This window comes from Lactuca serriola, chromosome 3, assembly GCF_051521515.1.
Source record: "Lactuca serriola cultivar US96UC23 chromosome 3, Lser_US96UC23_V15, whole genome shotgun sequence".
Taxonomy (NCBI): Eukaryota; Viridiplantae; Streptophyta; class Magnoliopsida; order Asterales; family Asteraceae; genus Lactuca; species Lactuca serriola.
This window is the reverse complement of record NC_136410.1, coordinates 59,812,318-59,836,905: the sequence shown is the minus strand read 5'-3', so window position 1 is coordinate 59,836,905 and position 24,588 is coordinate 59,812,318. Positions and strand designations below refer to the sequence as shown.

The 24,588-nt window shown below is 38.5% G+C and overlaps 2 protein-coding genes across 2 annotated transcripts; both read left to right on the top strand.

The window, feature by feature from the left end:
* Positions 1-15,415: 15,415 nt before the first annotated feature.
* LOC145092414 (polyprenal reductase 2-like) lies at positions 15,416-18,087 on the top strand. The gene is made up of 7 exons (XM_079030351.1): positions 15,416-15,769; positions 16,160-16,322; positions 16,413-16,759; positions 16,981-17,215; positions 17,363-17,461; positions 17,753-17,824; positions 17,911-18,087. Exons 1-7 carry the CDS (start codon positions 15,747-15,749, stop codon positions 18,013-18,015), a joined length of 1,044 nt encoding a protein of 347 aa, XP_078886477.1. The 5' UTR covers positions 15,416-15,746; the 3' UTR covers positions 18,016-18,087.
* A 306-nt stretch (positions 18,088-18,393) lies between these two features.
* LOC145092413 (polyprenal reductase 2-like) lies at positions 18,394-19,957 on the top strand. Its single transcript, XM_079030350.1, has 6 exons — positions 18,394-18,647; positions 18,755-19,020; positions 19,119-19,329; positions 19,399-19,497; positions 19,590-19,661; positions 19,754-19,957. Exons 1-6 carry the CDS (start codon positions 18,486-18,488, stop codon positions 19,856-19,858), a joined length of 915 nt encoding a protein of 304 aa, XP_078886476.1. The 5' UTR covers positions 18,394-18,485; the 3' UTR covers positions 19,859-19,957.
* Positions 19,958-24,588: the final 4,631 nt, after the last annotated feature.

Genomic DNA, 24,588 nt, shown 5'->3' with positions numbered 1-24,588 from the left:
AGGTGTTCAAGTTCACCCTAGACTATGCCTCTAACAGGCTACATCATACGATTCTATGGCTACTTCATAACTCGATCTTTGGATGTCAAGCCGTCACTCCTGAATCCTCGCATTGTCATCTGCTTCGTCAAGGATCATTTGAATTGCTCTCGCCTTTGGCTTTGGCGGCACATTTGGCTTTGTAGCCCCCTCTCTCTTTGGGCAATCTTGCTTGAAGTGCCCTTCCTCATTACATTCGTAACACACCCTTTTGTTGAATTTACACTCGTTGGCATAATGCCCATGCTTCCCACACTTGAAACAAGTCAACTCCTCACCAAATTTTCCAGAGTGTTTCTTTTTGCACTTCTCGCACCATCTTTCTTCGCTCCCTCCTCTAAACTTCCTGGTACTGGTCTTGCTTCTCTCATCGGGCTTTGTAGACCCCTCAAACTTCCTCTTTTCACCAACCTCAATCTTGTTGGCAGCTCTTCCCTTAATCATATCTTCCACAGACTTGGCAGCCCAGATAGCTGCCTCCAGAGTAGGTGCCTGACGCACTGGCACCGCATACTCCCATGGAAGTCCCTTTGCGTACTTGTCGATTTTTGTCAGCTCATCCGGAACAAGGCGCAAGGCAAACTCCATCTTATCTGTGAAGTTGTTGGTATATTCATCAATTGACATGCTTCCCTTCTTCAGGGTTAGAAACTGGTTCTCTAGCTCGAGCAGGTTTTGAGCTGAGCAGTACTTTCGTTTGAATTGTACCATAAATTCTGCCCATGTCAGTTGCAGGGGCTTGTTGGGGCTTAAAGTCTTCCCCAAGGTATTCCACCAACGTACAACGCCTCCTCGAAACTGACGCACTGCAAGCGTGGTCTGTAGCTTCCCTCTACAACCGCATGTCATGAAAGCTAACTCCATCTCCGAGATCCAATCCATGACCCCGATCGGATCCTCCTTTCCAGTGAAAGTCGATGGCTTGCAAGTCAGAAAATCCTTGTACTTGCATCCATTCCTCTCGACTTCGTCATCTTGGTTGTTTTGTTGAATTATTGGTGGGTTGACTTCACCAACAGTTCCACTGTAGTCTCCTTCCTCAGTCTGCCCTTCGTTCAACTCGGGCTGTTCGATCTGAATAGTGGCTTCCTCTCGATTTTGCTGGAGCAAACGTCTAGTTTCCTCCATTTGACGATCCAACATCGCTTGGATCATCGCTTGCACTCCGGCCATCGTGACTGGCTCAACAGTGGCTTCCATCACCGGAATTTGCTCAATCGCTGGGGGTTGATCTCGGTTCCTATTTGCATTCACGTTTCCGCTACGGGTTCTTTCCATCTTGATCTATACACCGAATAAGGTGAATCTAGACCTTTACTTAGGATTGACGTTTAAATCATTCTTATCACTCCGAAACGTTTATATGCTAGTTCTAATATCGTAGTTAAACGCTTAGAATCCTAAACACATAAGGTTTCCAGATCCGGTCGGCAACAGACCATAGATCCGAACAAATAACAGCATATCAGGCACAAGCATTTAGCACATAAAAGCATTTTAGGCACAATTCCTAAAATAATCTAGTGCTCACACCTCACAATCATCGCTTAGCATTCTAAGTTTAAGTCTAGAAATAAATCCATATTCCTAGTTCGCTTAAACTAATGCTCTGATACCAACTGTGACATCCCCATTTTCACGGTCAGAAAAGACCGATGTTGTTTATGCTTTATAAAAATCAGAGTACTTCATTTTATAAAAATGTTGCGGAATTTGTTCCCAGAAAAACATGGTAAATACGTTATTAAACATTTTCGAAGAAACGTATTTATTTCATTTTAAAACGTTTGGGATGTCATCGTTAATACAGAAACACAAGCATAAACAGAACTTACAATTATTTACACTAGTGATCTACATCTCTTTAAATCTCTCAGTGTAATGTCACTTCATATCAACACCTGTGATATAAATAAACTGAGTGGGTCAGGCTGGGAAACCTGGTGAGTACATAGGGTTTTCAACCCACAATAATATAATTATTATGTTTAAACAATCAAACAATCAACCCAATTACCCGTCCCCATTATCTTCTTTATTCTTAAGGATCTACCCTAAGAATCATCTATTTCTCATTCATTCATTCCTAAGGATCATCCTAAGGAAACAACATGAAGTCCATTGTTGCCAATGACACATTGGTCAAGCGCAGCTGCTAATATTGTCACTTAGGCTCAGCTGCCAGAATTAGGACATTTTCTATGAGGCGCTTCTGCCGGTATTGACCTTTAAACACTACTGTCATGGTCATAAGGCTACCTATTAGGCGCAACTGCCGATACTATCCTTAGAGCGCAGCTGCTAGGACGTTTACCGTAGATCTAAATCATCTACGGGTTGTGGCGCAGCTGCCAGTGCTCATCTATAGGGTACTAGGTCCACTGCTGCCAATGTATACCTATAGGGCACTAGGTCCGTACTACTAATGTTCCTCTATTTCAGCTTTTATCCATCATCATTCATCTACCCATGTTTTACCCAACATATCTTGTAGATATAAAATACTTTATACAGTTTACATCATTTAAAACATGTATAAAAATCTTTCACCAGCATAGACAGCAAGTATTCAGACAATATGCACACATAACACGTAAATTTATAATAAAATACTTCATATCTATGTGTAAGATGAAAGTAACTATGCACTCACTTGAAAGGCGGTGAGTCGGCACTCGGACAGCACTTCGTTACTCTTAAAACAATTATCCCTTGACGAAACCTAGTATCATTACCACTAGAGTTTAGTCTAACGCTTGACGAGACTAATTTAATAGTCTAGCTATTATTACTATTATATAAGCGTTAAATAACACTCAATATAACTCATAATAATAGCCTAAATAATTATTTTAAGGTCCTAACAATGTTACTATAATTAAATAAAATCTATATTAAATATACTATAGGCGTAGCTCACTTACAGCGGGTTTTTATTAAAAACCGGGCTTCGCTGGAGCAGCGTTTCCGAGCCAAAAGCTTTTCTTCTCGGAGCCGTCGGGCGCTCCGGGGCTTTCTTCTCGTGATAGGGAGGTTCCCTAGACTTGGGAGGGGTTTAGGGAGGTTAGAGAGAAGTTAGAGAGAGAAAGAGAGGCTTATGGTGTGAAGAAAATATGAGGAGTTCACCCTTGTATTTATATGAGTTTTATAGTAAAGTAGTCTCTAAGCTTCGTCCGTAACTTTTGCATACGAGCTCCGTTTTTGTCTGTCTTTTTACCGTTGAGTTCCTATTAATGAGATCTTCAACTTTCATTTAGACCTCGTTGGCTAATTCTCATTCTATCTCGGATTTACAAAACTGTATCGAATTCGCCGCGCTCGAAAAGTAGGGACTAAGCTTCGTCCATAACTTTCGCATATGAGCTCCATTTTTGTCTGTCTTTTTACCGTTGAGTTCCTATTAATGAGATCTTCAACTTTCATTTAGACCTCGTTGGCTAATTCTCATTCTATCTCGTATTTACAAAACTGTATCGAATTCGCCGCGCTCGAAAAGTAGGGACTAAGCTTCGTCCATAACTTTTGCATACGAGCTCTATTATCGACGTTCTTTATATCCACGCGTTGGTATTTACGAGTACTACAACTTTCATTTAGATCCCGTCGGCTAAAAATCGACCGATCTAAAATTCAGATTTCGGGCTGTGCACTGCTATGCTAAATCTTAGAAAAATCATAACTTCCTCATACGAAGTCAGATTTAGGCGTTCTTTTTATCAATGTTCTTAGTTTAACATATTCTATGACTTTCGTTTAGATCGCTAAGGCTAAATCTCGCTCTATCGTAAATTCACTATTTACGCTTCCCGGTATCGTGCCGGTTCCGTCGCGAAACCTCAACGGGTCATAACTTCTTCGTTATAACTCGGATTTCGGCGTTCTTTATATGTACGAAAACCTTGTAACATACTCTACAACTTGGTTAAGATTATTTATTCTAAATAATCTTTTGTCGAAAAGTCGTTTTCGACCCCTAATGCCTCTAATTTGACTAGCCTGGATTTGCGGGCGTTACAATTATCTCCCCCTTAGGATGATTACGTCCCGGAATCATCAACGAAACAGGGTCGTATAATGACTCCATACGTCATCTCTTCATCCTAGGTAATAATTATAACTTCTACATTCCTTCAATTCTATCTCTTAAACTCATTGACTGTAAGAGTACTCGATCGTGCACCTGCTCTCTACCTCAGGTTAGACTCCAAATTATGACCTTCAAGTCACAATCTCGATCCTTGCTGGATATAGACTTGAGATAAGTTCTTTTATTACTACTATAGATCGATGTGTCATATTCTAATGACCTATCATCGTATGTTGCAACACTTAGACTTAGGTCTCCTAGAGTTAAATTCTAAAACCGACTATGCCTTCCTTCATGTTCTAATGTGATATAATCACACTTTAACATTAGGCATTTCTATCCACCAACTTCTTTAACAACGAGTGCGATACTTCTATTGATCGCTTTGATTTCAACCGTTTGGTTTAAGTCGGACGCTACATCAAACTTGGTTCTCTGAACCACACAACATACTCATCGTAGTCGGACTCGATTCGATATGACCACTAGGGTCGGAATATCAACAATCTTCTTAGTCATTACCGAAACGATGGTAACAACACACTTGAATAAAACGAAATCAATTACTAGCTTCTTGGTAACCTTGTGACTTTCCCTAATCCAAGTGTGAGTCCTGTGCTTCCGGTAGTATAGGCCTCTACTACCATTCACACCTACTCATACTCGTCTCAGGTATTGTCCCGCAGTTTTCCAAGTCACCATACAATAAAATCATATAACAGCTTAACACATCAAATATCAAAACGAAGGTTTTTATTATTCCTTGAAACTATTACATAGGTGTTCAAGTTCACCCTAGACTATGCCTCTAACAGGCTACATCATACGATTCTATGGCTACTTCATAACTCGATCTTTGGATGTCAAGCCGTCACTCCTGAATCCTCGCATTGTCATCTGCTTCGTCAAGGATCATTTGAATTGCTCTCGCCTTTGGCTTTGGCGGCACATTTGGCTTTGTAGCCCCCTCTCTCTTTGGGCAATCTTGCTTGAAGTGCCCTTCCTCATTACATTCGTAACACACCCTTTTGTTGAATTTACACTCGTTGGCATAATGCCCATGCTTCCCACACTTGAAACAAGTCAACTCCTCACCAAATTTTCCAGAGTGTTTCTTTTTGCACTTCTCGCACCATCTTTCTTCGCTCCCTCCTCTAAACTTCCTGGTACTGGTCTTGCTTCTCTCATCGGGCTTTGTAGACCCCTCAAACTTCCTCTTTTCACCAACCTCAATCTTGTTGGCAGCTCTTCCCTTAATCATATCTTCCACAGACTTGGCAGCCCAGATAGCTGCCTCCAGAGTAGGTGCCTGACGCACTGGCACCGCATACTCCCATGGAAGTCCCTTTGCGTACTTGTCGATTTTTGTCAGCTCATCCGGAACAAGGCGCAAGGCAAACTCCATCTTATCTGTGAAGTTGTTGGTATATTCATCAATTGACATGCTTCCCTTCTTCAGGGTTAGAAACTGGTTCTCTAGCTCGAGCAGGTTTTGAGCTGAGCAGTACTTTCGTTTGAATTGTACCATAAATTCTGCCCATGTCAGTTGCAGGGGCTTGTTGGGGCTTAAAGTCTTCCCCAAGGTATTCCACCAACGTACAACGCCTCCTCGAAACTGACGCACTGCAAGCGTGGTCTGTAGCTTCCCTCTACAACCGCATGTCATGAAAGCTAACTCCATCTCCGAGATCCAATCCATGACCCCGATCGGATCCTCCTTTCCAGTGAAAGTCGATGGCTTGCAAGTCAGAAAATCCTTGTACTTGCATCCATTCCTCTCGACTTCGTCATCTTGGTTGTTTTGTTGAATTATTGGTGGGTTGACTTCACCAACAGTTCCACTGTAGTCTCCTTCCTCAGTCTGCCCTTCGTTCAACTCGGGCTGTTCGATCTGAATAGTGGCTTCCTCTCGATTTTGCTGGAGCAAACGTCTAGTTTCCTCCATTTGACGATCCAACATCGCTTGGATCATCGCTTGCACTCCGGCCATCGTGACTGGCTCAACAGTGGCTTCCATCACCGGAATTTGCTCAATCGCTGGGGGTTGATCTCGGTTCCTATTTGCATTCACGTTTCCGCTACGGGTTCTTTCCATCTTGATCTATACACCGAATAAGGTGAATCTAGACCTTTACTTAGGATTGACGTTTAAATCATTCTTATCACTCCGAAACGTTTATATGCTAGTTCTAATATCGTAGTTAAACGCTTAGAATCCTAAACACATAAGGTTTCCAGATCCGGTCGGCAACAGACCATAGATCCGAACAAATAACAGCATATCAGGCACAAGCATTTAGCACATAAAAGCATTTTAGGCACAATTCCTAAAATAATCTAGTGCTCACACCTCACAATCATCGCTTAGCATTCTAAGTTTAAGTCTAGAAATAAATCCATATTCCTAGTTCGCTTAAACTAATGCTCTGATACCAACTGTGACATCCCCATTTTCACGGTCAGAAAAGACCGATGTTGTTTATGCTTTATAAAAATCAGAGTACTTCATTTTATAAAAATGTTGCGGAATTTGTTCCCAGAAAAACATGGTAAATACGTTATTAAACATTTTCGAAGAAACGTATTTATTTCATTTTAAAACGTTTGGGATGTCATCGTTAATACAGAAACACAAGCATAAACAGAACTTACAATTATTTACACTAGTGATCTACATCTCTTTAAATCTCTCAGTGTAATGTCACTTCATATCAACACCTGTGATATAAATAAACTGAGTGGGTCAGGCTGGGAAACCTGGTGAGTACATAGGGTTTTCAACCCACAATAATATAATTATTATGTTTAAACAATCAAACAATCAACCCAATTACCCGTCCCCATTATCTTCTTTATTCTTAAGGATCTACCCTAAGAATCATCTATTTCTCATTCATTCATTCCTAAGGATCATCCTAAGGAAACAACATGAAGTCCATTGTTGCCAATGACACATTGGTCAAGCGCAGCTGCTAATATTGTCACTTAGGCTCAGCTGCCAGAATTAGGACATTTTCTATGAGGCGCTTCTGCCGGTATTGACCTTTAAACACTACTGTCATGGTCATAAGGCTACCTATTAGGCGCAACTGCCGATACTATCCTTAGAGCGCAGCTGCTAGGACGTTTACCGTAGATCTAAATCATCTACGGGTTGTGGCGCAGCTGCCAGTGCTCATCTATAGGGTACTAGGTCCACTGCTGCCAATGTATACCTATAGGGCACTAGGTCCGTACTACTAATGTTCCTCTATTTCAGCTTTTATCCATCATCATTCATCTACCCATGTTTTACCCAACATATCTTGTAGATATAAAATACTTTATACAGTTTAAACATCATTTAAAACATGTATAAAAATCTTTCACCAGCATAGACAGCAAGTATTCAGACAATATGCACACATAACACGTAAATTTATAATAAAATACTTCATATCTATGTGTAAGATGAAAGTAACTATGCACTCACTTGAAAGGCGGTGAGTCGGCACTCGGACAGCACTTCGTTACTCTTAAAACAATTATCCCTTGACGAAACCTAGTATCATTACCACTAGAGTTTAGTCTAACGCTTGACGAGACTAATTTAATAGTCTAGCTATTATTACTATTATATAAGCGTTAAATAACACTCAATATAACTCATAATAATAGCCTAAATAATTATTTTAAGGTCCTAACAATGTTACTATAATTAAATAAAATCTATATTAAATATACTATAGGCGTAGCTCACTTACAGCGGGTTTTTATTAAAAACCGGGCTTCGCTGGAGCAGCGTTTCCGAGCCAAAAGCTTTTATTCTCGGAGCCGTCGGGCGCTCCGGGGCTTTCTTCTCGTGATAGGGAGGTTCCCTAGACTTGGGAGGGGTTTAGGGAGGTTAGAGAGAAGTTAGAGAGAGAAAGAGAGGCTTATGGTGTGAAGAAAATATGAGGAGTTCACCCTTGTATTTATATGAGTTTTATAGTAAAGTAGTCTCTAAGCTTCGTCCGTAACTTTTGCATACGAGCTCCGTTTTTGTCTGTCTTTTTACCGTTGAGTTCCTATTAATGAGATCTTCAACTTTCATTTAGACCTCGTTGGCTAATTCTCATTCTATCTCGGATTTACAAAACTGTATCGAATTCGCCGCGCTCGAAAAGTAGGGACTAAGCTTCGTCCATAACTTTCGCATATGAGCTCCATTTTTGTCTGTCTTTTTACCGTTGAGTTCCTATTAATGAGATCTTCAACTCTCATTTAGACCTCGTTGGCTAATTCTCATTCTATCTCGTATTTACAAAACTGTATCGAATTCGCCGCGCTCGAAAAGTAGGGACTAAGCTTCGTCCATAACTTTTGCATACGAGCTCTATTATCGACGTTCTTTATATCCACGCGTTGGTATTTACGAGTACTACAACTTTCATTTAGATCCCGTCGGCTAAAAATCGACCGATCTAAAATTCAGATTTCGGGCTGTGCACTGCTATGCTAAATCTTAGAAAAATCATAACTTCCTCATACGAAGTCAGATTTAGGCGTTCTTTTTATCAATGTTCTTAGTTTAACATATTCTATGACTTTCGTTTAGATCGCTAAGGCTAAATCTCGCTCTATCGTAAATTCACTATTTACGCTTCCCGGTATCGTGCCGGTTCCGTCGCGAAACCTCAACGGGTCATAACTTCTTCGTTATAACTCGGATTTCGGCGTTCTTTATATGTACGAAAACCTTGTAACATACTCTACAACTTGGTTAAGATTATTTATTCTAAATAATCTTTTGTCGAAAAGTCGTTTTCGACCCCTAATGCCTCTAATTTGACTAGCCCGGATTTGCGGGCGTTACAATTATCTCCCCCTTAGGATGATTACGTCCCGGAATCATCAACGAAACAGGGTCGTATAATGACTCCATACGTCATCTCTTCATCCTAGGTAATAATTATAACTTCTACATTCCTTCAATTCTATCTCTTAAACTCATTGACTGTAAGAGTACTCGATCGTGCACCTGCTCTCTACCTCAGGTTAGACTCCAAATTATGACCTTCAAGTCACAATCTCGATCCTTGCTGGATATGGACTTGAGATAAGTTCTTTTATTACTACTATAGATCGATGTGTCATATTCTAATGACCTATCATCGTATGTTGCAACACTTAGACTTAGGTCTCCTAGAGTTAAATTCTAAAACCGACTATGCCTTCCTTCATGTTCTAATGTGATATAATCACACTTTAACATTAGGCATTTCTATCCACCAACTTCTTTAACAACGAGTGCGATACTTCTATTGATCGCTTTGATTTCAACCGTTTGGTTTAAGTCGGACGCTACATCAAACTTGGTTCTCTGAACCACACAACATACTCATCGTAGTCGGACTCGATTCGATATGACCACTAGGGTCGGAATATCAACAATCTTCTTAGTCATTACCGAAACGATGGTAACAACACACTTGAATAAAACGAAATCAATTACTAGCTTCTTGGTAACCTTGTGACTTTCCCTAATCCAAGTGTGAGTCCTGTGCTTCCGGTAGTATAGGCCTCTACTACCATTCACACCTACTCATACTCGTCTCAGGTATTGTCCCGCAGTTTTCCAAGTCACCATACAATAAAATCATATAACAGCTTAACACATCAAATATCAAAACGAAGGTTTTTATTATTCCTTGAAACTATTACATAGGTGTTCAAGTTCACCCTAGACTATGCCTCTAACAGGCTACATCATACGATTCTATGGCTACTTCATAACTCGATCTTTGGATGTCAAGCCGTCACTCCTGAATCCTCGCATTGTCATCTGCTTCGTCAAGGATCATTTGAATTGCTCTCGCCTTTGGCTTTGGCGGCACATTTGGCTTTGTAGCCCCCTCTCTCTTTGGGCAATCTTGCTTGAAGTGCCCTTCCTCATTACATTCGTAACACACCCTTTTGTTGAATTTACACTCGTTGGCATAATGCCCATGCTTCCCACACTTGAAACAAGTCAACTCCTCACCAAATTTTCCAGAGTGTTTCTTTTTGCACTTCTCGCACCATCTTTCTTCGCTCCCTCCTCTAAACTTCCTGGTACTGGTCTTGCTTCTCTCATCGGGCTTTGTAGACCCCTCAAACTTCCTCTTTTCACCAACCTCAATCTTGTTGGCAGCTCTTCCCTTAATCATATCTTCCACAGACTTGGCAGCCCAGATAGCTGCCTCCAGAGTAGGTGCCTGACGCACTGGCACCGCATACTCCCATGGAAGTCCCTTTGCGTACTTGTCGATTTTTGTCAGCTCATCCGGAACAAGGCGCAAGGCAAACTCCATCTTATCTGTGAAGTTGTTGGTATATTCATCAATTGACATGCTTCCCTTCTTCAGGGTTAGAAACTGGTTCTCTAGCTCGAGCAGGTTTTGAGCTGAGCAGTACTTTCGTTTGAATTGTACCATAAATTCTGCCCATGTCAGTTGCAGGGGCTTGTTGGGGCTTAAAGTCTTCCCCAAGGTATTCCACCAACGTACAACGCCTCCTCGAAACTGACGCACTGCAAGCGTGGTCTGTAGCTTCCCTCTACAACCGCATGTCATGAAAGCTAACTCCATCTCCGAGATCCAATCCATGACCCCGATCGGATCCTCCTTTCCAGTGAAAGTCGATGGCTTGCAAGTCAGAAAATCCTTGTACTTGCATCCATTCCTCTCGACTTCGTCATCTTGGTTGTTTTGTTGAATTATTGGTGGGTTGACTTCACCAACAGTTCCACTGTAGTCTCCTTCCTCAGTCTGCCCTTCGTTCAACTCGGGCTGTTCGATCTGAATAGTGGCTTCCTCTCGATTTTGCTGGAGCAAACGTCTAGTTTCCTCCATTTGACGATCCAACATCGCTTGGATCATCGCTTGCACTCCGGCCATCGTGACTGGCTCAACAGTGGCTTCCATCACCGGAATTTGCTCAATCGCTGGGGGTTGATCTCGGTTCCTATTTGCATTCACGTTTCCGCTACGGGTTCTTTCCATCTTGATCTATACACCGAATAAGGTGAATCTAGACCTTTACTTAGGATTGACGTTTAAATCATTCTTATCACTCCGAAACGTTTATATGCTAGTTCTAATATCGTAGTTAAACGCTTAGAATCCTAAACACATAAGGTTTCCAGATCCGGTCGGCAACAGACCATAGATCCGAACAAATAACAACATATCAGGCACAAGCATTTAGCACATAAAAGCATTTTAGGCACAATTCCTAAAATAATCTAGTGCTCACACCTCACAATCATCGCTTAGCATTCTAAGTTTAAGTCTAGAAATAAATCCATATTCCTAGTTCGCTTAAACTAATGCTCTGATACCAACTGTGACATCCCCATTTTCACGGTCAGAAAAGACCGATGTTGTTTATGCTTTATAAAAATCAGAGTACTTCATTTTATAAAAATGTTGCGGAATTTGTTCCCAGAAAAACATGGTAAATACGTTATTAAACATTTTCGAAGAAACGTATTTATTTCATTTTAAAACGTTTGGGATGTCATCGTTAATACAGAAACACAAGCATAAACAGAACTTACAATTATTTACACTAGTGATCTACATCTCTTTAAATCTCTCAGTGTAATGTCACTTCATATCAACACCTGTGATATAAATAAACTGAGTGGGTCAGGCTGGGAAACCTGGTGAGTACATAGGGTTTTCAACCCACAATAATATAATTATTATGTTTAAACAATCAAACAATCAACCCAATTACCCGTCCCCATTATCTTCTTTATTCTTAAGGATCTACCCTAAGAATCATCTATTTCTCATTCATTCATTCCTAAGGATCATCCTAAGGAAACAACATGAAGTCCATTGTTGCCAATGACACATTGGTCAAGCGCAGCTGCTAATATTGTCACTTAGGCTCAGCTGCCAGAATTAGGACATTTTCTATGAGGCGCTTCTGCCGGTATTGACCTTTAAACACTACTGTCATGGTCATAAGGCTACCTATTAGGCGCAACTGCCGATACTATCCTTAGAGCGCAGCTGCTAGGACGTTTACCGTAGATCTAAATCATCTACGGGTTGTGGCGCAGCTGCCAGTGCTCATCTATAGGGTACTAGGTCCACTGCTGCCAATGTATACCTATAGGGCACTAGGTCCGTACTACTAATGTTCCTCTATTTCAGCTTTTATCCATCATCATTCATCTACCCATGTTTTACCCAACATATCTTGTAGATATAAAATACTTTATACAGTTTACATCATTTAAAACATGTATAAAAATCTTTCACCAGCATAGACAGCAAGTATTCAGACAATATGCACACATAACACGTAAATTTATAATAAAATACTTCATATCTATGTGTAAGATGAAAGTAACTATGCACTCACTTGAAAGGCGGTGAGTCGGCACTCGGACAGCACTTCGTTACTCTTAAAACAATTATCCCTTGACGAAACCTAGTATCATTACCACTAGAGTTTAGTCTAACGCTTGACGAGACTAATTTAATAGTCTAGCTATTATTACTATTATATAAGCGTTAAATAACACTCAATATAACTCATAATAATAGCCTAAATAATTATTTTAAGGTCCTAACAATGTTACTATAATTAAATAAAATCTATATTAAATATACTATAGGCGTAGCTCACTTACAGCGGGTTTTTATTAAAAACCGGGCTTCGCTGGAGCAGCGTTTCCGAGCCAAAAGCTTTTCTTCTCGGAGCCGTCGGGCGCTCCGGGGCTTTCTTCTCGTGATAGGGAGGTTCCCTAGACTTGGGAGGGGTTTAGGGAGGTTAGAGAGAAGTTAGAGAGAGAAAGAGAGGCTTATGGTGTGAAGAAAATATGAGGAGTTCACCCTTGTATTTATATGAGTTTTATAGTAAAGTAGTCTCTAAGCTTCGTCCGTAACTTTTGCATACGAGCTCCGTTTTTGTCTGTCTTTTTACCGTTGAGTTCCTATTAATGAGATCTTCAACTTTCATTTAGACCTCGTTGGCTAATTCTCATTCTATCTCGGATTTACAAAACTGTATCGAATTCGCCGCGCTCGAAAAGTAGGGACTAAGCTTCGTCCATAACTTTCGCATATGAGCTCCATTTTTGTCTGTCTTTTTACCGTTGAGTTCCTATTAATGAGATCTTCAACTCTCATTTAGACCTCGTTGGCTAATTCTCATTCTATCTCGTATTTACAAAACTGTATCGAATTCGCCGCGCTCGAAAAGTAGGGACTAAGCTTCGTCCATAACTTTTGCATACGAGCTCTATTATCGACGTTCTTTATATCCACGCGTTGGTATTTACGAGTACTACAACTTTCATTTAGATCCCGTCGGCTAAAAATCGACCGATCTAAAATTCAGATTTCGGGCTGTGCACTGCTATGCTAAATCTTAGAAAAATCATAACTTCCTCATACGAAGTCAGATTTAGGCGTTCTTTTTATCAATGTTCTTAGTTTAACATATTCTATGACTTTCGTTTAGATCGCTAAGGCTAAATCTCGCTCTATCGTAAATTCACTATTTACGCTTCCCGGTATCGTGCCGGTTCCGTCGCGAAACCTCAACGGGTCATAACTTCTTCGTTATAACTCGGATTTCGGCGTTCTTTATATGTACGAAAACCTTGTAACATACTCTACAACTTGGTTAAGATTATTTATTCTAAATAATCTTTTGTCGAAAAGTCGTTTTCGACCCCTAATGCCTCTAATTTGACTAGCCCGGATTTGCGGGCGTTACACAAATCAACAAAAATCATCTAGAAAGAGAAACCCAACTGAGGACTCATCTAGAACATAATCAATCTATGAAACAGATAGAAAAATAATGTCGAGTTAACATAAATGTTTCATGAAGATGAAAGAAAAGAAAAGGTGAACCTGACATCTAGGATTTGTGAACTCCATTATTTTTTTATTGATCCATTAATACATGCAATATATGTCCTCTAACTATTATAAAAATGTAATAACGTAGATGCACAAAAATAGAACACACATTCAACTTAATAAATAAAGATCAACTAAATTTTTTTTTTGTGTATGTCTTCTAGCAGGTTCATTAATTTCTTAGCCAACTGCTGCCTCCCAAATTCAGGAGCTATTGTGACATGAACATGCCATGACCAATCTTGCCATTCAACTTTAACCATGACTATAGCAAAGACACATACTTGTTAGATAAATGAAAATTTTAGATGAATAACTTCAACAAAGCCAGAAGATAAACATCTAAAGTTTTCAAGAGAACATATTTGAGGGAAAAATCATTGAGAACTCTTCTATGTAATTTTTTATGCACCGTGTGAAATCCAGAATCAGTTTGGTTTCTCAACTCAATAGATGAAACAAAACTCTATTTAGAAAAGGAATTCCATATAAGCTGTTAGTTGTGCACATCTCCCAACACGGTATACAGTTTATGTACATAAAGAAAAATCCAAAGTTCATTTTACACCCTAAAGCCGTTCTCGTAGTCTAAATGATAAAAAAAAATAGTGTTACCAGGTTAGGACATAAAGAGAGATGAAACATCAAGATGCACTGCTTTCACCAATGCTTTTACTCCATACCTAATTGAAGAAATTGGACCCCGAGATTTGTAATCTGCATCAATAAACACGAATTAACGAAAACGTGGAGGGAAAAAGATGGAAACAACGAGCAACCAAGAGATGGTCGGAGCTAGGGTATGAGGAGAGTTGGGGTAGGGGTAGACATTGGGAAGCCAAAGAAAGAGATGATAACTCAGTTGAACAGAAGAGAGATACATAGCAGTATCCCATCTTCATCTCCGGTTAATCGATACGTAACACAAACGGTTGTTTGGTGGTGATTTGTTGATCAGCAAGTGGGTATTGTTCCAATGGTTTTCAAAATTTGAATCTCGGAAGAAAGGTTTGGGTGATACACTTGAAATTGACGGTAATTAAGGAGATGATTTCAAAAAATATCTGTGCTGATTTAAATCAGGATTCAAAATAAAACATGTTTATACATATTGAAGGGCATATTGGGTAATTTACATTAAAATTTCATGTAAAGAGGAGACGCCAAGTGGCTACTATAGGACTCTTTTATTAAGTAGGGTGATTTACCCCAAAACTTAAGATAAAAGATGAATAAGTTGTAACACCTCTAAATTTAAGTAGGCAAGAATATAGAAATGTCAAACATAGCCCCTTATATTCAATTACCTGTATATATGTACAGAAATTTAAATGATGGGTTAGTTTTGTCAAGTAGTAGAACTTCATAACTAGAGGAAACTGTATAAACTTAGAAAAGGGGCTTCCCCAATCTGTGGAATGAATCAGTCGGCTACTACTGCATGAAACGGTGGAGAACGCCGTGTTTCTGGCGGAGTGTGGTTGCGGCACTGGCTACCGCCCTCTGTGGCATCGATAAACAACAAGATTTTGTTGCATTAGCCATCCCTGATCCCTAAGCAGTCTAGATTATAGTTTGAGTTATTAATCATCAAGATTATAGTTAATTAGCCGAAAACGATTTTCGATTTCGGGTTTCGGATTAGGGATTCGTTTAGTGGTAAAGAAGAAGAAGCAGCTTTTCATTCCTTTCTAAAATCGAATGAAGTTCTACCTTTCTGATCAACAATAATAATGTCAGAAATTCTGTTTCTCAGGTAATCTCTCTCGATCCTTTATCCTTATCTTTCTTTCATCGTTTGATTTCGGAATTGAGGTCACAAATGTGTTCAAAAGCTGTGTTCGTTATTTTCTTTTTTCCTTACGTCATACACACGATTTGTTTTCAGAATAACACAAACTTTTACTCCGTTGTAAATAAACCAGAATTTTCGTAACATAAATTTCACGCTTCCTTGAATCTCGAGCTTGCACGCTTCGAATTACTCTCAATTCACGTCTCTGTGTACACACGGGAATAAGCAGACTCATGATACGAATTGAAGTCTCAAACTTCACTGTGGTGCTTCTTTTCAAGTAGTATTTATCAATTTCGGAAGTAATTTGTTCTTCGAAGTCAATGCTAACAATCTGTTTTGCGTCTAAAGAATGGAAGAGCTGGGGCTAGGGCTTGTATCACTGCTACGAGCAGCATGGATCATTGCTACTTTACCGATTCTTGTAGCCTGTTTGCCATTGCCAGGGCTTGGCTGGTTTCGAAGAACTCTCTTAGGGTTTGCTAAAAGAGGAAAGATTTTGCAATCCAACTCTGTAAGTGACACTATCTTTGTGATGCTTTCTTATGTTTATTATAATTATCTTCAAAATCGATTCACCTTTTTGTTTTTGTGTGCATTTCAGAAACTAACTGTGCCTCAGAGATTCTTCTCTCACTTCTATGTGGTGGCCATTTTCTGGACAACATTCTTGCTTATTGCAGTGTGGTTTTATGCAATCAAGATGCTTCCATCACTAATCGAGCAAGACCTCTTTTCTACCATAACTAGTCACTTGACTGGAGGTTCACATGCTTTCCCCTTGAATAAATCTTTGTCAACTAAAGAACATGTGTACAACGTTTGGCTATCTGTGTTTCTCCTTCTGCTAATGGAAGCTCAAGTTTTGCGACGCTTCTATGAGACAATCTATGTTTTTAACTACAGTCCTTCAGCTCGAATGCACATCTTTGGTTATCTTGCTGGCTTATTGTAAGTTTTTTTTTATGTCTGCAACTGTTTATTTCCACTTCTCCTTGCTATGTTGTGTCTTTTTTTTGTGTGTTCTTGATGAAAGTGGTTGCTCTTTCTTGCATTAGCCAATATTTTATGGCTACATTAAGTGTTTGTTGTCCGGATAAATGATGTTTAAAACACCCGTGTTAAGTTATTGAGTTATTCTTTGTTGATTGAAGTGATGATTGTTAAATCAGTTTCTATACAGCAGCTCCACTTTCTCTATGTTGCACTTTTGCACCTGAAGTGTTTGATTTTGTGAAGAATCTGGTGGCTGAGTTTATTGTGAGAGGAAAAGATCGCATGTCAAGGCCTGAATTTAACATTTGGATGTTTGTCACTCCTTTCTTGACACTTCGGTGGTATTCATGGATTGGTGGAGCCATTTTCTTATGGGGTTGGATACATCAACTTCGTTGCCATGAAATTCTTGTAAGTATATATAAATGGTTGTACTGTGTTTGACATGCATTGTTTTGATATCATATACTGATACTGACACTGACACTCTTACACTAGACAAATCAAAATCACATTTCACAAAATCCTTCAACTAACATTTAAAAAAAAAAAAATTAGGGTTCCTTGCGAGAGAAAACTGAAAAGCTTGAGGACTATGTCATTCCGTATGGTGATTGGTTTGAATACGTCTCGTCTCCACATTATTCAGCTGAAATTGTAAGTCTTTTATGATTACAGCTGGTTTTTGCAATTTTGGTCCTAGAAAGTTTTCTTTTGCAGTTTTGGTCCTTATTTGAGGAACGTTTTTGCTCTCTCTACCAAGTAAAATGACTATTTTTGGTCCTGTGCTAGACCTGATCTTTTTTTTTTTGGTCCTGAAAATAGTTTATTGTATTTGGAACAAGGACCAAAATCGTTACGTAAGGACTAAAATTACAAAAAACTTTTTGAGATCAAAAGGTAAGTTTCTTTGAAAAGCTTAATCGGTGATTGATGTTGATGATGAAGGTGATCTATGGTGGTCTTGTGGTGGCTAGTGGTGGTGGGGATCTTTCTTTGTGGCTACTTTTCACATTTGTGGTATCTTTTTATGTTTCCTTTTGATCTTGGATTCAATAATAAATATAAAAGATTCACGGAATCTATTTATTACTATTATTTTGCAGGTGGCAAATCTTGTTTTTGCAGCAACCGAAACACAAAGATGGTATCGACATAAATTTGATGATTACCCTCGTAATCGATATATTATTTTCCCTTTTGTTTATTAGTGAAGGATGAGATGCTTGTGTAAACATTAAACATTATTTTCATAAATTGAAAAAATGGGGATTTGCTGATCACCCTTCCTTGAGTTGTACTTTACTTTACACATGTTATATATATCTGGATGGCTGCCAATTAAAGTTAACTGCTTCCTATTCTTTTTAAAATAATTTTGTTTGATTCTAATCTCGCTCATAGAGGTGTCATATAACATATTGTAAATTTAAAGAGTAACATTAGTATATACAATTAAACTAATATACAAATAATAAACTCAGAAAGTCAAATATATAGTGTCGTGCATGTGATATGGAATCAATTATATAGTAGGATCATAATAATTAAAGATATGTATGAATAGGGTGAGGCAATAAAATCTCCCATGATACTCTCCTTCTTCTCTATCCTTCATGTAGTATTTATAATATTGTGAAGCAATTGTCAATAAAAAGAAATTTGTTTATGAGTCAAAAGAATGGAGGAAGAGGTGGGAATGAGGCTTGTATCATGGCTACAAGCAGCATGGATCCTTATTACTTTGCCGATTGTTGTAGGCCTTGTCCCATTCCCTGGGCTTGGTTGGCTTCACACAATTCTCATGCTTGGCAACAGAGGCAAGATTTTGCAATCCAACTCTGTGAGTAATTAATTAAGACTAGCCTTGTGATGGATCGATGTTTTTGTGTTTATAGTAATTGGTATGAAATGAAGTCCCTTTTTTGATTTTGTGTACATTAATTTCAGAAACTAACTGTGCCTCAAAGATTCTTCTCTCACTTTTATGTGGTGGCCATTCTATGGACGACACTCTTGCTTGTTGCAATGTGGTCTTATGCAACAAGCAGCCACGTGACTGGAGGAGAATCCCATGCAAACAATGTTTGGCTATCTGTGTTTCTCCTTGTGCTAATGGAACTCCATCTTTTACGACGTTTGTACGAGACATTCTATGTTTTCAACTACAGTCCCTCAGCTCGAATGCACATTTTTACTTATCTTCTGGGCCTCTTGTAAGTTTAATTTCCATATCTTAATTATTCTCGGTTCTCAAGGTTCATTAATTGCTGATATTCTTTCTGATCAAGTGATCTTTGTTGAATTGAATCAGTTTCTATGTAATGGCTCCACTGTCTCTATGCTGTAATTTTGCATCTCAAGTGTTTGATTTCGTGAAGGGAAAGGGTCACATGTCGAGGCCTGGATTTGATAATATATGGATGTTTGTGACTCCTTTCTTGAGGCTTCCATGGTATGCGTGGATAGGTGCTGCTATTTTCTTTTGGGGTTGGGTCCATCAGCTTCGTTGTCATCAAATCCTTGTAAGTTTTTGCCATTTTGAAGAAAAGATGTATACTTTGTTCTTTTTGTTTTAACCTTGTGATAATTAGGGTTCGTTGCGAGACAAAACCAAAAAGCTGGAGGAGTATGTTATTCCGTATGGTGATTGGTTTGAATACGTCTCGTCCCCACACTACACGGCTGAAATTGTAAGTCTCTCATGATCTCATCAGTTTTTCAACATAAAAAGGAGCTTCAGAAAACTTTATATATGACCGATTGTCGATTGATGTTGATGAAGGTCATCTATGGTGGTCTTGTGATGGCTAGTGGTGGTGTCGATCTCTCATTGTGGTTACTTTTTGCATTTGTGGTATGTTTTTATGCTCCCTTTGAATTTGCTTTGATCCCGGAATCCAACAACAAGTTCAAAGGTTTAATTCACTGGATCTATTATCTTTGTAGGTGGCAAATCTGGTTTATACAGCAACGGAAACACAAGGATGGTACAGGCGTAAATTTGAGCATTACCCTTGTAATCGATATATAATATTCCCGTTTGTCTATTAGTGATTTGTGCATTGAAATAGGTTGGTGTAGTAAAGTTGTTCGGTTGGACCATTACTTTGTTAAATAAAAGCTTTTGTTCTAGGGTCGGAATTTTAAATATTCAAGTTCTCAAAATTCAAACCTCAAAGTTGCTAACAAAAGTATTCAAGTTCACTACCTTAACATCATGTCTTCACCCATTAAATATTCAAGTTCCCAAAATCATAGATGTTCACTGAAATATCTTTCTTTGTCATCTGAGATGGAGTCAGAATTTTAAAATAAGGAGGCTTACATTATAATCAAAGACGCTAGAGTTCTAGTGGGTAAAACTAAAACTTACAAGCAATCCCAACGAAATGCTCAATGTTTTATTTTCCGGATTGGTTCTTGGTAACAAGAACATTAAAAGTAAGGGTATTTTCAATGAAAATAATCTCTAGTAGTTCAAGGTGGCTATGTCATATAAAGTTGGTGCAATACATATATTAAGAGAGATTTTTTTTTTTTTTTTTTTTTTTTTTTTTTTTTTTTGGGGGGGGGGGGGGGGGGGGTGGAGGGCAGCAACCATGTGCCCTCTACTGTCTCTGCGATTGTTTGTCATAAGGTGGTTATGTCTTTATCAACACTCTATACAAGACAGCTTCTAGCACTTGCAGTTCAACTTCTTATTCTCTAGATTCTTCAACAGCTTCATGAACTTCATCCATATTTTTTAGCATGCGTAATTCGGCTTCTTCTTCTTTATGTTCTTCCACAACTCATTCTTCATTACAGTGATAGTACACAAAAAGACAAACCAAGAATATTGTTTTTGACTTTTCTACTTCATTATTCATTAACTTTATTATGAATTCATATATAAAGCATTCAAATAAAAATTAACATTTACTTGGAGAAAAAGCAGTCAAACACGTTTAGGACTTCTTGAGAAATTTAAAAAGATAAGATATACCAACATATAGTCAAAGAGTAAGGTAGAGGACTTAGAAGAGGACAAAGAAGAGACCAACAACTCAGCGATATATCATGATTCAAGACAACAAAACGATAGTTTTCGGCGAAAGAGGTGAACAACACCGACGATCCACTACATCGTTATTAGGTTTGTTATAGTTTGATCTTTTTGGTGAGTTCTGTATAAAAAAAAACAAAACAAAACACAACATTTTCTAGAACTTATATTAGAAACATGTGTATTTTTTTATATAGATACTTTCCTTAAATGGTTGAGAAATTATACTAGTATAATTTATGATAAGATTTTGATATTTTGATTTTCGTTCGACTATTACACAATTAAAATTACTCCACGATTGTAACCAAGTGTTGCATTGTTTGTATAGCTAACTAACATTGCTATTTTTTTTAATAATAAGACATCAAAAAACATTTTAAGAAAATACAAACACCACAACTATGTATTTGTTCATAAATTCGGAAGTCTCACATGACCGCACCACTCACACACCGTAGTGCCACCACTAGCCTCATACCTTATCTATTTCCTAATTAGCATTTTCTTTCATTATTGTTCAGTTTATTATTTTTATTAATTTTTTGATGCTAGACCACCCAAGTTTGAAACATGTGATATCAGAATCTGGATCTATCTTTAGTATGAATTACTTTATATCAAATAATCATCATTAGCCGATCTTGACGACGATTGTTCACATTATAATATTCAAGCATGTGATCCAAGCAATTTTAATATGGGACATGACTTAATTATTAAAAATTGATTATTATTATTGGGTAGCATTAAGTGAAGAAGAGATACGAATAAATGATGCCTTTTAATATTAGAAAAATATATGTATTAGAGATGTTTATAGGTTAAAACTGTTTGGTTCAACATAGTGTAACCCTATGAAATTCATATTAATTTGGTCTATCCACTTTGATTTTATTCTTTATTTTTATTTTTTTTGGTTTGAACCAATTTCACAAACCTTCTGAAATTTTCTAAAGATATAAATTAGAACATAACTAGGAAAGAATCCCACTTTAAAGGGTTGGACACGCCAAAGAGTCCATCACAGTTAGTTTATAGATATATCCGAGAGAGCTTTTTCCTAGAAAAGTACATCAGTAAAAACTATTTGTTACTAATTGCAATTCCAACACTTTCTATAAAGTATTCTAAATTTTTTACCAAACATTCTTCTATTCGCTCTCACAAATTTACTACGAACTAGAGATGCATCTCTTGGGCCACTGTCACTTGAGTTAATAACCCACACTTTTGGGCTCTCGTCAATGGTCGTAGATACTCCACCAAAACACAACAAATGTTGTAAATTGATCTCATCACGTACGTACCATACCTTTTGACTAACATTGAAGTCGATGACTATTCATCGCGATTACCTTGACACCAAAGAAGAGTTCGACCCAATGCTTTATTTCTGTCCTAGTTGATCCTGATTCGACATTAGAAGTATATTGATTTTTCCCCAATAACTGAATACTTTTGTCTGTAAATACTGCATACCTGATTCCATCCATAAATCGATTTGATTCCCTATGAGTTCTAGTCTCAATAAGACTATGAATTGCGTTTTGCCATATATATATTTTTTAGAAAGATTCCCATTAAAAAATAGAAAGAATCAAAATAGAAACTAAATACTAAATCAAGGCGCATACGCGGTACTTTACCATCATACATAATTGACTTTAATCATCATCTTCATCCAGGAAGTTGTAAATTCATCTCTTCACGGATCCATTTGCATCTGATCCGCAAAGAATATAGGCTAATAAGAAAAAAAAAACTGAAAGTAAATAGAAATACCTTAATAACACAAATAAAATAAAATAAAAGAACATTGCTTTAACAGAAAGAAAAGTAAAGTAGAATATTATAATTAATATATCACATATTTCTGATGATATAGAGCAATGGTGGGTACCTGAAACCAAAACTGAAACTGTAAGCCCGAAACTTAGTGAGTTCCCCCAAAATACTGATACACAGTAAATAGCACATATACAAATAACAACATGTAATGGGTCCACAACTTTATAGACTGGATTACCCCTGGGGCCACAGTGTGATTCTGGCTTGCCTTATGGGCCCACAACTCACACCTGGCTTGTCACTGAGCCCAGATTACGAGTCTGGTATGCCCTGTGTGACAACCCGAAACTTTTATCTTGTACACTTAGCCAATTCTATCAATGTTAAACTCGTTTCAACTATCTTTTAGCATTGTTTTGAGTCTGTTTGGATGATCTAAAGCCTTGTACAACCAAATTTTGAATTAGGGATGGGTTGGTTTAAGATTTAGGGTTGCAAATAGGCCAAACACTCCATTAAAAGGAGTGTGTGGCCGCACACCCAAGTGTATGGCCGCACACATGAGTGTGTGGCCGCACACCCGACTGTATGGCCGCACACATGAGTGTATGGTTGCACACCCGAGTGTATGGCCGCATACATGAGTGTGTAGCCGCACACCCGAGTGTATGGTCACACACATGAGTGTGTGGCCACACACCCGAGTGTATGGCCGCATACATGAGTGTGTGGTCGCACACCCGAGTGTTTGGCCGCACACCCATTATCTATATATAGATGAGGCTCATTTTCACTTCATTTCCCCTCTCCTCAATCGTACACACCCCCCAGGACCACACACCCACCCTATATAAAGGGTATATCCCTTCCCTTCATTCCTTTCACTCTTTGACAACACACTAGTCCTTTTCTCTCAAGAGTCTTCAACTGAAAACCCTTCCAAGGCCTCAAAAACGTGAGTTTTCCATCACCTAGCTCATCATACATGAAGGACCTATGGATCTAAGCCTTGAATCATCATGTTCTTCATTCTTTGAAGAAGTGCGGCCGCACACCTTCATAAGGTGGGCCGCACACTCCTAAAAGACCCTCCAAAGTGAGAGTTGGACTTCCATATTCGAGTTAGACATGAAACTAGCCTTGATACACCCTAGACTTGGCATTTTGGACATCTTTGTGTGGGGTGTACGACCGCACACACCTATGTACGGCAGCACACTCCTTGTGTGCGGCAGCACACTCCAACCACACACTCCGACCACACACTCCGACCACACACTCTGACCACACACTTCGACCACATACTCCAACCACACACTCTTTTGTGTGGCCTTACACTCCCTTCATACAATCATATGTTATTGTAACACTTGTCCCAAGTGTTTCCTAGTCCCGTAGGGTGTCACTTATCATGATTAGCTGTAATATACACTAATTATGTCCATACATGTATCGTTATATGTTAAATAGGGTCCGTTTGTGCTCAAGGTTGCACTTGACACTCAACATCCCTAACGATCTCACATTCGAATCACACGTCAAATGGTGAGTTCATACCCCTACGTTTTTTCCGAGTTTTTCATGTTTTTAGGGGGGAATACAAGCAAAAGTACAAGGAAACTTGTGCTCAAAGTATATTATTTTGTTTAAGATAATTATATTTTTAGAATGCTTTTAACACGGAAAACAGTTTTACCAAACGATTAACAAATCAACTTGTAGAAACAGTTTTCAAAACTAGAGCAATGAACTTATGAATCATGTAGCAAAATGTAACGTTTTATAAAGGATTCATGTTAATCAAAAAAGAATTTTCTATATTATTACTTGTAAATTTGTTAGTCTAAGTTGGAGACACGTCCTTGGTAACACTCACCACAAGAAACAGAATGTAGGACTAGCACTTGTGACTAGAATCTCTTGTAGGGAGAGCGTGACTGTTGTG

Coding starts and splice junctions, on each gene's coding strand:
- LOC145092414 (XM_079030351.1), top strand. CDS start 15,747: ATGTCAGAAATTCTGTTTCTCAG. Junction 15,770..16,159: donor TCAGAAATTCTGTTTCTCAG/GTAATCTCTCTC, acceptor TTGCGTCTAAAG/AATGGAAGAGCTGGGGCTAG. Junction 17,216..17,362: donor TTCGTTGCCATGAAATTCTT/GTAAGTATATAT, acceptor AAAAAAAATTAG/GGTTCCTTGCGAGAGAAAAC.
- LOC145092413 (XM_079030350.1), top strand. CDS start 18,486: ATGGAGGAAGAGGTGGGAATGAGGCTTGTATCATGGCTACAAGCAGCA. Junction 19,330..19,398: donor TTCGTTGTCATCAAATCCTT/GTAAGTTTTTGC, acceptor TGTGATAATTAG/GGTTCGTTGCGAGACAAAAC. Junction 19,662..19,753: donor GGTTACTTTTTGCATTTGTG/GTATGTTTTTAT, acceptor TTATCTTTGTAG/GTGGCAAATCTGGTTTATAC.